This window comes from Vigna umbellata, chromosome 5 (genome assembly GCF_029865625.1).
Source record: "Vigna umbellata cultivar VRB3 chromosome 5, Vumbellata_1.0, whole genome shotgun sequence".
In the NCBI taxonomy this organism is placed as follows: Eukaryota; Viridiplantae; Streptophyta; class Magnoliopsida; order Fabales; family Fabaceae; genus Vigna; species Vigna umbellata.
In genome coordinates this window covers 23,171,749-23,185,199 of record NC_142169.1, presented here as the reverse complement: position 1 = coordinate 23,185,199, position 13,451 = coordinate 23,171,749, and the positions used below count along the sequence as shown (strand labels likewise).

Below are 13,451 nucleotides of genomic sequence, written 5' to 3'. Positions count from 1 at the left end.
TGGAATCTCACAAATTAATGAAACTTTTGCCTGTGTTGGTGATAGATAGTATGCAGAATATATATAGTAGAGATTTTAATCATCTGCTGTAAAAAGTGAAACTGCATACATCTCATCCATTCAATTTAATTTTTATAAAATTGATAAATTTAAAATTTAGTTTTATTAATATTAACGGTTAGATTAGGAAAGTGTTGTATGCAATTTTTCTTGAAAATTTAGAGAATCTAAATCGACATATAATACCTAATTAGCAGTCCTTCTTCTGTCATGTCCTACTTCTAAATTTCTCATTTATAAATAAAAAAAAAGTACATTTTTTAAAGTTTCAAGATATTAAATATGAAAAGGTTTTTTTAGCAAATTTTGTTAACAATTTTTTTATAACTATTTATATGATAATTTATAATTATTCGTTTCAAATATATAAACCAATAAAATAATTATACATAATTTATTATAAAAAGAATTGTTAAAAGTTGTTAACATCTATTAAATACCATCTTATTTGAATCAGTTTCTTCGTAAACATGAAATAAACATGAAGTAAAAAATTATTTAAAATCAATTTAGAATTAAATTCATAAGTTAATTTATATTTTTTTAAAAAAATCAGTTCAATTTTCTTTATTTATCTCTCTGTTATAATAAAATTATCTATATAAAATAATAATTACTCTCTACTTAACATAAAGAACCTATAATTAAAATATATAACATCAGAATAACTCAAAAATAATTAATAATTCATAGTTGAATTACAATTTTATATTGCTATAACTATTTATATAAATTTTTATTAAAAGTTAATGATAGCATAAAATTTATATAAATAAAATATAAAGTAATTTCTCTTTATACAAACTTTTCTACATATACACTAGTGCAGCGAGGGGCTTTTACCGCGGTTATTTTTGACTATACGTCGCGGTTTATGAACCGCGGCATATTCAGCCGCGGTAGTAAGTCAGAGACTTTAGGCCGCGGTTATGACCGCGGTATGCGGAATATGCCGCGGTTGTCCAAGGAACCGCTGCCTAAATCCTTTTTTTTTAAAAAAAAATTTCGTCCACTATATGCCGCGGTTGTGGTTACAACCGCGGCATATTCCCCTACAGTTTTTTAAAATTACAGGTCTGTTTTTGTGATATCCACTACCACAAAAACAGACCTGCATATAAAAACATGTACACAAAAACAGACCTGCAAAAGAGAATTCATATTAATTAGTGTATATGAATTCAACATTTGGGAAAAAAATCAAAATTTGTTAAAGTTACCAAAACTATAGTAATTTCATACATTACCAAAACTATAGCAATTGTTATTATGCAAAAACTAATGAAGAAATCATGGTAAGAATGCAAAAGGGTATAAATACCTGGAACAGGGGCGGCGAAAAAGCTTGGTGCAACAAAGGGGAATGGCAGCAGAGAGGAATGACAGGCGTTTCAAACGATTTTGATCGGCTAAAACTGTTTCTTATCGTCAAAAATGGGAAATGACCGAACAATTTTGAGTTTAAACGGTGAAGAAACGAGGGAACTGAGATGGGTGGTCGGCGGGAGAAGAAAACTCGAAGTCCAGCGAGCGTCTGCGCGAACAAGACGATACGGTTCCAAAGTTTTATTTTTTAACTCTGATTGGGGAATCTACTGCGGTTCACTACTTAACCGCGGTATAAGATAGCATTTTTGAAATTATTTTTAAACTATATGCCGCGGTTCGGCGGGCAACCGCGGTATATTCCTCTAAATATTTCAAATTCATTTTAAATTTATTTCAGGTAGGAGAATAGGTTGCGGTTACTTTGAGAACCGCGGCATATACCCCTGTAACTTCTGAAATTCTCTGACTCAGTCAGCCCCTGCAATAAATTGGCAGGGGTATATGCCGCGGTTTTCCAGAGAACCGCGGCATATACGCTGTTATTTAATTTTTTTTTCAGACGTGGCGTCAAAGGGGATGGTTGACTGGCGTATATGTCGCGGTTCCCCTCTGAACCGCGGCATATTCCTTCGATTTATTTACAAAACTGCCACCGCGCACCATTATGCTGCGTTTCTAGTAAACCGTGGCATAATGTGCGCTGTAAAAACCCAATTTTTTACTAGTGATAGTTTATCCTAAAGAAACTTTTGATCCAAAGATATGATTTGAAAAAAAAAACTAAACTAAAAACTATGGATAATTTTGTAGTTAAAAATTTAAATGACGTTATTTAATATTTTCATATATTTTTTAAGAAAAAGGTAAAAAGAAAATCGAAATTAAATTTATAATCTGTTGATTTTAAATTATGAAAAAGTTAAATTCATTTAAAAATATTTATAAAGAAATTTCTTCCAACAATCCTTGTTAATATAATTATACTTTGAGGCTTTTAAATATAATAATAAATATGTCACTTTACAAAATTTATCTCATTGTCCTAATAAATATATTAATTTTATCTATTATAAATACAAATATTAATGTAATTTATTTTTATGTTAAAAAACAATTAATAATTTATTGAAAACTGAAAAAACACCTCAGTCAATTCAGAAAAATTAAAGACCAAAACTGTAAACGTTTGGATAAAAGTACAGCAATAATAATAAATATTATATTTAATTTTATCTATATTGCATTGAATGTAATATTAAATGTAATTATTATCAAAATTGACTGCATGGTATTATTTAATATTATATTTATTATATATTAAATGTTATATATATATGAGTTATATATTAAAGTTATTAAAACAATGATAATAATTATTAAATAAAACTCCAATAGCAAAATTTAATATCTTCAAATATGTATTTCAATTATTTTTCAAATCATTAGTTAAGAAATTAAATTAACAAAAAAATAAAATAAATGCGTAGTATCATCTAAACTTTATTAATCAAAATTGTTTTTTTCTTTCATATCATATCATTGTATTGTAGTGCCTACGAAAAAACCGCACCCAAATATTTGTCCAAATTCGTACATGTGAAACATCAAAGTCTAAAAAATATGAAGATAATCAGTTTTCAAAGTCTAATTAGTTCCTTGAAATCTATTAATACAAAATAATTAAGAACCTATTTTATTTGAAATTATACTGCTCTATAAAAAGGTAAGTATTTGTCCCAACATTTTAAATTATATCTATGACGTTTTTAAACTTTTGCAACACCTACATAATCCTTTCATGTTATTTGCAGTATTTTATTACATGTGTTTTGCTCTATAAATATAAAATATGAAGAATCCATAATAATATTAAGGGTGGAAGCATCACACAGACCAAAAGACATTGCATGAAAGTAAATTCAATCTTAAAAGACCATTTAAAAAGAGGCATCCAAACTAATAATTGACATATCAAATAACAAAGGTAAATTCCATTAAAAATTAGCAGTTAATAAAAAAAAATCGAAAGTTTAAAAAAAATTAGACAACAATGAAAAGTCATATTTCTTTTAAATTATGTAATTTATGATCATGGATTGATTTTTACAATAATTTTATTGTGGCACGAATGACAGAGTTTGGAAGAATATGTTGAAGGTAAGACCTATTATCAAAGGTTGATTGCTAAAATTAAAAGTTTAAAAGTGATAAAATATTGGTTATGTAGCATACTTGCTTAGTGTTAGTTTGATGATAACCTATTATTATTTATAGTAGCTGCTTGATATTAGCTTATGTTGGTTAGTATTTGGAGCCACAAAATGGATCAGATCCAATTTGGTTCGGCCTATTTTTAGTTTACAAAAAACGAATTTAGTTGGATTTGGTTGCAACTAAAAATTTGGGTTAGAGATTACAATTTGTTGGGTCCACCACCACACCCTGCTTCCTACACCTTCCCAAATTCTTTTAATTCCAATTTTATCCTTAAGTTAAAACCTTTTTACTTTTACCATTTAGGATTTTTTAATTAATTTGAAAACCCTACTTCTACTATTTACTCACTGCAGAGCTGCACCACCATCTCTCACAGATTCCTCTCTTTCCCATTTCCCTTTCCTATGTCTGTTTCACTTCCTCTCATCTCTTCTTCCTTTCCTTTCTTTTTTCTTCATTTGTCTCTTCTCCATTTTCGTTTCATTCCTTCCATTATAGTTGATCCCTGGTGTGGAAGAGCATCGAGGAGCATTGATCTAGATTTCGTTCGGGTTGTTTTCGTCTCCATCCAAGTTGGTTTTCTTCACCATTGTTTGATTGTTTAATTTAGGGTGTATTACTATTTTTTTGCTTTGGATCTGTGTTGTTTTGTCACTGCTTCTGGTTCTATTGTTAGTTGCCTGAACAGAGTCCACAAAGGCCAAAACGGATGTGGGATATCCGTTTGGCCTTCAACGGATGTCCGACATCTGTCAATGGAGAAAAATTGAAAGATTCTGGTGCCCCCTGTTCTTGACGAGAAGCAGGTATAAGAATGGAGAGTGTGGAGACTATCAGTAGCTGTGATGGGAAGCTAAAGAAATAATTGAGTTTCGTGAATCATGCAGTTTGGTGGAGTGAATGATTACCAATTTTAGAATAGGCCAAATTCAGTTGGCGAAAAGAGCAAATTCATTATGTGAAAAGGTTTCGATTAAGGATAATGAGATCCACAGGAGATAAGGATTGGTATTGATGGTGATGAAGTCCAGATTAAAGAATATCATAGGTGCGGTAATGATGGGAGCAAATAACAAAATAAAACAAAACACATAAAATTACATAAAACAAAATGAAATAAAGTGAACATAACATAAAATGAAATAAAATAAATCAAACCTAAATCAAACACGATAAAATTAAAAGAGAACAAAATAAAATAAAACCAAATCAAATAAAATCAATTTAAAGTAAATCAAATAAAATTAAACCAAATTAAAGCAATGAAATGAAAATGAGGAAGAGACAAATGAAGGAAAAAGAAAGGAAATGAAGAAGAGATGAGAGGAAGTGAAACGTAAATGAGGAAGTGAAATGGGAAAGAGAGGAATCAGTGAGATATGGGGTGCAACTGAGTAGTGAGTAAACAGTAGAAGTAAGGTTTTCAAATTTATTAAAAAATCTTAAATGGTAAAAGTAAAAAGGTTTGAAATTAAAAGAATTGAAGGAGGTGTAAGAAGCAGAGTGTGGTGGTGGAGGGAGCACCACCCCAATTTGTTCTGTCAGGACGAACCAACGAGTTAGTGGACTAGGCTTACTTTCTTTTAATTTTTAAAATTTTTATTTTTAAAAATTGTTTATATATATACTTAAAAATATATATTTAAAACATAGTTAATCCTATAAATATTTTATAAACTTTTAATGGATTAATCAACATTTTTAACTAGATGAATTAAAATAATTATTATATTTACATGTTAAATTACTCTGTTATAACTAATAATTGGAACTTAGTTTATAAGTGTTAATGATTTAAATTATAATAATATGGTATATTTACATTTTTAAAAAAATATAATAGTGAAATTTAATCTTTTTAATTATTTTTTTTATTTTTAATTTAAAAATAAAAAATAGAAAACAAATGAGTTAGGAGTTTTGCAGTCTAAATGGGTAAATGGGTCGAACCAAAATGAGTTGGCGGGTTAAAAATTTCAACTCGACCTGCTCCATTTTGACAGGCTGGCCCGCGAGGCAGAGGTCATTTTGACACCCCTAGTTAGTATAAAGAATGGAGTGAAGTGGGAAAGCTCTCCATCTCTAGTTTTGTTGTCAACCTAACCAAGGAGAAAAGGAAAAGGATGAGATATTGAAGAAGAAGAAAATAAAGAGAATGAGGCATGTTTAGAACGTGAAAGTTTTTGTTTGTTGTGTCGACTTTGTGCATCTAGAAAGAAAAAGGGGATTTTACAAAAAATCTTTTACTCTGATTAACATTCAATCATCACATTTTAAAAACATTGAGAAAATAAAAAAAAAGGGTAAACTAGATTTCTTTTAAAAAGTGTCATAGAAACACATACTTTCACAACTCATCCATTCATCTAATGGATATCATTAAAAAAAACCAGCTCATTCATTTAATCATATCTCAGAAAAAAAAAATCAAGTGTCTGACATCTCTCAACCGAATCGACTATTTGTCATGTCATAAAATACTAAAATTACATCAATACAAGCTTGAGTTTACTTTCCAAAGACTCATGCATTGAATTAGAGTCGCCTATCATACTACATTCACTCACAACAAAGTTAAATTCCAAGAAACTAAGTCTTCTCATATGACAAGATAAATTTCCTATGAAAATAATTTCGTTGAGTGAGAATATGACTTGTCCAACCACAAGTCCTCTTTGAGTGCTCAGGTTTTCCACAAAAATTAATTGTCTTCATATTAGCTTTCCAAAAACTTTAGGAGTCCTATTTAAGGGCTCATTGAAATTTAATTTTGCTCAGTGAAATGATAACTTAGCCAACGAGTCTACATAATTTAGTTTGACTGTTTTTTTGAATTTATTATACCAAAACTTATACACTTAATCTAAATAACATCAAACTAAACTAATTTAACCCGATTGATAAAAAATTAGACTATTTCAAATTAAACTAAAGATACTCAACCTACTCATGTTAAAACATTTCAAATTAAATCAACCATATTACACTTCCATAAAATTCATTAACTTATTGTAATTCAACTTCTAAATTCAGATTTTGTAACTCATAACGTTATTGTAATTAAATTATTTTTTCTTATATAAAATAAGTTTCTTGACTCTAAAAACAATAATTTTATATAAATAACACAAATAAATTATTTGAACATATTTTAACCATACTAGACAAAAAGAGATTTATCTCAAATCCAATCGAGTCATGGACAAGCACATAACTTCTTAAACCTAACTCAAGTAAAAAGATAAAATTGAAATTACTTTGATAAAAATTATAATGAAACAAAATTGTTTTACTCTACTCATGATCTTTATGATAGACTTTGATATTAAAAAAAGATAAACAAACCTATCATAACCTTTAAAAAAATAAGAGATAAAAAAATTATTTTTTAATTTATTATTTATATTTCAATAATAAAAATTTTAAATTCTATTTATAAAAAATCACTTCCACTCTTAACTATTTTTTATTTATATTTGGCATTATAAAAATATTATTACTATCTCGATTTGGTTACAAATTAAAAAGTTATGATACATCTCTACATATAGATAATTTTCTACAATTATTTTTCTGTAGGACACCTAAATTCGTAATTTGTGAAGACCACATTCACCTAGAACTTGTAACATCTACACTCCTCACAACGCACTTCACTCTACTCTATCTCCATGTTTTGTATCATATGATTATCTGTTCAAACTTGATATCTTTTTAAAGATTGAAACTATCTTCAAGAAATTGTATAATATTTTAGCAAGTCTCACGTCGATTATAGAGAACATTATATAAATCCATATTTAAAAATGTTTAGTGCCTCTTCATTCTCTCGATTAATTATTTTATTATTTTCTTTTTATAATGACAACAATAATGATCAAATTTGAATAAAAAAAGAAGAAACTACTATCTAAAAATCAATCACCAGTACTTGTACCATATGGATTATTTTCTTTTGCTAGTTACTACCACTTTGACTAAAGAAAATGGCAAACTAAAGTTTAGATAAAGTTTAACGTGTCATACCACTTTTCACACCTCACACTTGCCTTATTATTACAGAAATCTGCTATCAAATCTTCTTTACCCATTGAAAAAGTTTGCTTGGTTTTGTACTGCTATGAATAAGCTAAATGCTTAGTTCACAATGTATTTTGAAAGATTCGTGACATCTGTTTTAGATGTAGTGTATTCTCCACCATATGACAGAAAAAAGTACACTGAAGTTGGTTGTGTACTTGAACTCCAACCTTGAGTCTGCATCATAAATGCAAGTGTCTAAACCAATACGTCATGGCACTCCTGATTAACACTTACAATCCAATGCCAAATAGAGAATGTATCATGCAAACCATTCCTATATCTCAATTCATCAGATAGAAAGAAGAAAAAACAAAAATTATGTGAAATACAGACCTTAAAATTTACATACAAAGACTCAACAAAAAACAAAGCAGTCTTTGAGTTTGGACTCAGAAGTTCAGACTGGTGAGGGTTCCTCATTTGGTTCATGCAAATTTGCAATGCAACTTCTTGACTCCAGGGATTGAAGGCTTCTAACAACTTCTACCATGGATGGCCTTTTCTCAGGCACCACAGAAGTGCAACGAAGTGCAATATCTAGAGCTCCAATCATCTCTTGGTGAAAAGTGTTTGATATTTTTGGGTCAAGAACTTGATGCACCCCATTAGCGATGTTCACTTTCCTCCTAACCCACTTCACAATGTCAACTGAGTCACTTGACTCCGTTTCTTCTGCTTGCCTACCACTCACTAGCTCCAGTAGTACCACGCCAAAGCTGTAGCTGTCCAATTGTTCAGTTGCTTTCTTACTGTAACCATTTTCTGCATTGCAACAACACAACAACGATCTTAAGAGTTTATCTCAAAATTCAAGCTATTTCATATAAAGTGAAAATCCAAGCATGCATGTAGGTCTTAATTTGTATGAAAAAAATACTCTACCAATGAGTTAGCTCAATTATGGGAGAATGCATTTGATGTTGTTTGAACACAGCTTATCATACCTGGTGCGATGTAACATGAAGATGCTGCTTCAGAGTTCAAAATTGACTGAAATGAAGCTTCTCCCACAACTCGATCAAGAGCAAAATCTGTGAGCTTTGGCTCGAAATTTGCATCCAACAAAATGTTACTTGACTTGACATTTCTGTGAAGCAAGTGAGGGACATAATCCTTGTGAAGATATGCCAGCCCTTGAGCAACTCCAATGGCAATTTTTAATCGAACCACCCACTGCAGCTGAAAGTTCTGACGAGAAATCAAATCCCCTAAGCTCCCTCCGTGCAAGTACTCATAAATGAGAAACACTGACTCATCGGAGTGGCAGAACCCCAGAATTTTAACAACATTCTTGTGCCTAATTTTTGCCAGAGTCTTCACCTCCGCTTTCAAACTTTTGGAGGACTGGTTTCCAAAATTGACTAACTTCTTCACAGCTACTAGTTCACCACTAGGTAAACTCACAACATAAACTCTACCAAAAAACCCAGCATTTCCCATTGAGCTTTTCTCATTCATCCCTACCAGTAGATCATGCTCGGTAATCCTGAGAGGATAGAAGAACACTGATCGCCAGACCCCCACTCGATTTCCCTTGGAATACCTCCTATACAAAATAAACCCACCAACAACAATGGCAGTTCCAGCAACAAAGGCTAAACTGATGAGAGCACATACTAAGGTTGTAATGCTACCAATGTGGCGTCTTGGCATGTCATCAGAACAAGAGTTAGGCAATCCAGGGCCACAAAGACCAGGGTTTCCGTCCAAAAATGAGGCAGGGAGACCAGAAATCAAGGAGTATGGTACTTTACCTGATAACTGATTGAAGGAGACGTTGAAAAGAGCAAGCTTCAAGTTCTGAAGCCCTTGTGGGATTGAACCTGTGAGATTGTTATCTGAAAGATCAAGGTAGGTGAGTACAGGTAGCTCGGCAAGAGAAGAGGGGATTTCTCCAGTTAGACTGTTATCGGCCAAAGACAATGAAACTAGTTTCCTGCATTTTTTTAGCGCTGGTATTTGACCAGAAAGAGAATTGTGGGAGAGATTTACTATGCTCATAACAGGAGAGTCACAAAAGTTAGGAGGAAGTTCACCATCGAAACGGTTGAGAGAAGCAGAAAATCTGTATAAGCTCTTGACAAGGCCAAGACCTTGAGGAATTTTACCCGCAAAGCTGTTGTTGTCGAGCTGAACTTGCTCCAACTGAACAGCTCCTGAAATTGACTCGGGTATTTGGCCTGAGAATCTGTTGTTTTCAACTCTAATGAGCTTGATTTTGGGTAATGACCACAAGGCAGCGGGGAAATCTCCAGAGAAGGCATTGTTCTGGACTTGGAATCTCTCAAGACTCTTACATTCATCAATGGAGTTGGGTATTGAACCATTGAAGGAATTTGAGTGGAGACAGAGGTTTACAAGGCCTTCTCCTTTGCAGATGCCACTTGGAAATGGCCCCAAAAGCTTGTTTTGTGAAACATCTAAGGAAACCAGGTTCTTCAGAGAAGATGGTAGAGCCTGAGGAACCCCACCTGTTAGGTTGTTCTCAGAGAGATCTAAATGGGTCAAACTAACCAGGCCCACCAGAGAATCTGGAATTTTGCCTTGAAAAGAAGAACTTTGCAACAGAAGCTGCTTAAGATTTTCAAGCTCGCCGATATCCTCGGGAATCTCACTCACCAAGTATGGATTCTGAGACAAATCAAGAACTTCAAGTTTAGTTAGATTGCCAAAGACAGCAGGCACACTACCTGAAAGCAAGTTGCTTCCCATGTTGAGGACTTGGAGGTTCTTCAAGGAGCCTAAGCTCTCAGGGATATTTCCTTCTATGTGGTTTCTTCCCAAATCGAGCACTCTCAAGGAAGAAAACTGAGAAATCTGAGATGGGATAGTGCCCCATATGAGGTTGGTACTGAGATTCAAAGTCTCCAAGGAACCACACTGAGAGAGGTGAAGAGGGATGGGTTGGTTGAAGATGTTATCGGCAAGGTTGAGATAAGACAGATTTGGAAGGTCACAAATGGAAGATGAGATATCCCCAGAAAGGTTTAAGCTCTGAAGGTTGATAGAAATTACAGAGAGTAAAGGTGTGTTGGAGCAGGTTATTCCAGTCCAGTTACAGTAATGGTTTGATGAAGTGTTGGACCAGCCAGACAAGGCTTTCTTAGAGTCTACTATGGAGGCCTTGAAGGAGAGAAGGGTGTCCCTCTCTGATGAAGATGAACTAAGATTGAAGATTGAAAGGGACACAGAGAGAAGGAATAGGTATGTACAGAATGTAGTAGTGGCCATGAGCTTGGTGACTGCAAAAGAACTTGCTTTGAGTTGTTCTCAGCGGTTTCTATATATCCGTGTTAACTGTTAAGTGAAGGAATGTGTATAGTGAGATTACTGGAGCTCGATGGGCTGGAAAGAAAAAAAAGCTTGCATTTTTACGTGCAAAAACTCATCATGGCATTTGAGAAATTTGCTGATAAAACCACAAAAGTCTCCCCTTCACTCTCTTTTAAAGACTTTTTTCCCTTCATGACATTGTGTTCAAAAGGAATTGTATCTGGACAAGAAAATAGTACAATAATTTCAACACAGAAAGAGATAATAGAAGGGAATCAAGAGATAAGAAAACATAAAATGTCAAACTGTCGTAAACATAAAAAAAAAACATAATATCATAAACATAAGACTAAATAAGTTCAGTGTTTACTCACATGCGAATGTGTTAAGTTTTACTTTTACACGGGTGATAAAATATAGATTATTTTGTGAAAAAACACACGTTGGAAACCAGCAGAAACAGGATTTTACAAAGATTTATGTTTACACATTCTTTTATTTGTCCCAGACACTTCCTTTAAAAAATAAGAACATGTATCTGAACTTAACATTATAAAATATTATAATAATGATATATACTAAAGTTAATTTGAACTTTATATCCACCCTAGGAACCTAGCATAGTCTCTCTTACCCGTCTGCTCTGTTTCACTTATTAGTGTATTTATTTGTTGTTACCAGTAGTAGTAAATTTCTCCGAAACAGAGGAAACAATGTCAGGTGAGAAGTTAGAAGGCATTGTCTGAAAATAGTTGTCACTGTTATAAAGCATTCAGTCACTAATGTCGCGGAACTTTTCACCCCAAGAAGGGAAAGAGGTGAGTTTTTTCAACGTTTGAAATCGAATCCAAAGAAGCGAACAGTAATGTAGGATTTGACCTTGGAACACCCAAACCAAACATTTATCTATTTTATTTAGTATTGTTGTTAATATTACCTTCGAGGGGAAACGAATTGAATGCATGTTATGTTGTACCTCATTACATTGAAGACGTTTTGGCTAGGTCACTGGGTCACGTGGCCACATTGTCCATTTGTGTTTCGCAGTGGGGTCCCCAATTGACCGTCAGAACTCAGAAGTCAGACAGCTTTGATTATGCCCAATAACCAAACAAAACTTTTCATTAAACTTGGCATCTTCTCCTCGGGAAAATAACTTCTATTACTAATCTAATACAATAATATTTTTAATGTTAAAAACATAATTAAATATATTTTTTATTTTTAAATTTTAATATAAAATTAAAATTTATCTTGCAATTTTAACATAATTTTATTTTTCAATTTAAAAAATAATAAATATTTTTTTTTAATTCAACTATGTTAATTCTTTTATATACCCAAAATATTTTGGGTTAATGTATCAGTTATGTTAATTTTTCTACTTATTAAAAGAATTTTTTAATTAATGTTGGTGTTGTTTACATAATTTGATAGTGAGTCAATATAATTTAAATATTTGTTTTTAAAATAGTTTAACACATAAAAAAATTAATATATTTAAATTAAGAAAACTATTTTAGTTCATTTTATAAATTGAAAAATAAAAATATATCAAACTTTTAAACGTAATAAACAATTTTTTTTAGAGACTAAAATATAGGAAAATGACACTTGAACAACCATTTTTGACAACATTTAGACACGCGCACACGTGTCAAAATCTGAGTGGTCCAGTTGGAAAAATTAAATGAAAATGGACCACTCAGATTTTGACACGTGTGCGCGTGTCTAAATGTTGTCAAAAATGGTTGTTCAAGTATCATTTTCCCTAAAATATATTCAACTTTAAAAATTAATGTAATTTAATTAATTTTAAATTTTTATAATAATTTTGAGTTTTTTATTAGGTATTTATTATAAGAATTTTGTTTTATTGGGTACCAAAATTTTAATATTTTTAAAATTAGGAAGAAAGTGTTCTCGTGAGTGAGGGTGTTGTTGATAAGAGACATAGGTCCCCATGGCACGTTTTATCAGAATGATTTGGAATTACATGAAAGAGTGACAAAGGTGAAGATAAGTTGGGATATTAACTTTATAGTAATATATAATAATACTGCTTCTACAAAACATATGCAATATTTTATTTTCTTTGATTAATTTAGTTAGACCACCCATTATCTTATTTCAAAAAATAAAAGTACATTTTGTTCTTGATCAATGTAAATAATCACAATTATTTATATGCATGAGACAAAAAAAGGCAAAAGGGTATTTGAGGAAATAAATAAGAGTATGGGACATGAACCGGTAGATCCTCTGCTACACAATTTATTGTAGCGGTGGAGGACAACATGATTCATTATGAATCTAGCTCCACCAATATAAAATTTTATCTAGGACAGTAAAATAAAATTGTACTCTTTTAAACTTGAATGAAGTTTATTATGAATTGTGATTTTTAATTGAAAAATGGTGCGAAATTGTTTTACACTATAGCTCATTTTTCCTTAGAACTATTTTCCATACATAACAAATTTCTTTTG

General features: G+C 31.6%; 1 protein-coding gene across 1 annotated transcript; it reads right to left on the bottom strand.

Annotated features, from left to right (window-relative positions):
- Positions 1–7,885: 7,885 nt before the first annotated feature.
- On the bottom strand, positions 7,886–11,170 carry LOC124823878 (Leucine-rich repeat receptor-like protein kinase family protein). The gene is made up of 2 exons (XM_047296186.2): positions 8,634–11,170; positions 7,886–8,451 (listed from the first exon to the last, which is right to left on the bottom strand). The coding sequence occupies exons 1-2, from the start codon at positions 10,918–10,920 to the stop codon at positions 8,087–8,089; spliced, it is 2,652 nt and encodes an 883-aa protein (XP_047152142.1). The 5' UTR covers positions 10,921–11,170; the 3' UTR covers positions 7,886–8,086.
- Between the last annotated feature and the right edge of the window lie 2,281 nt (positions 11,171–13,451).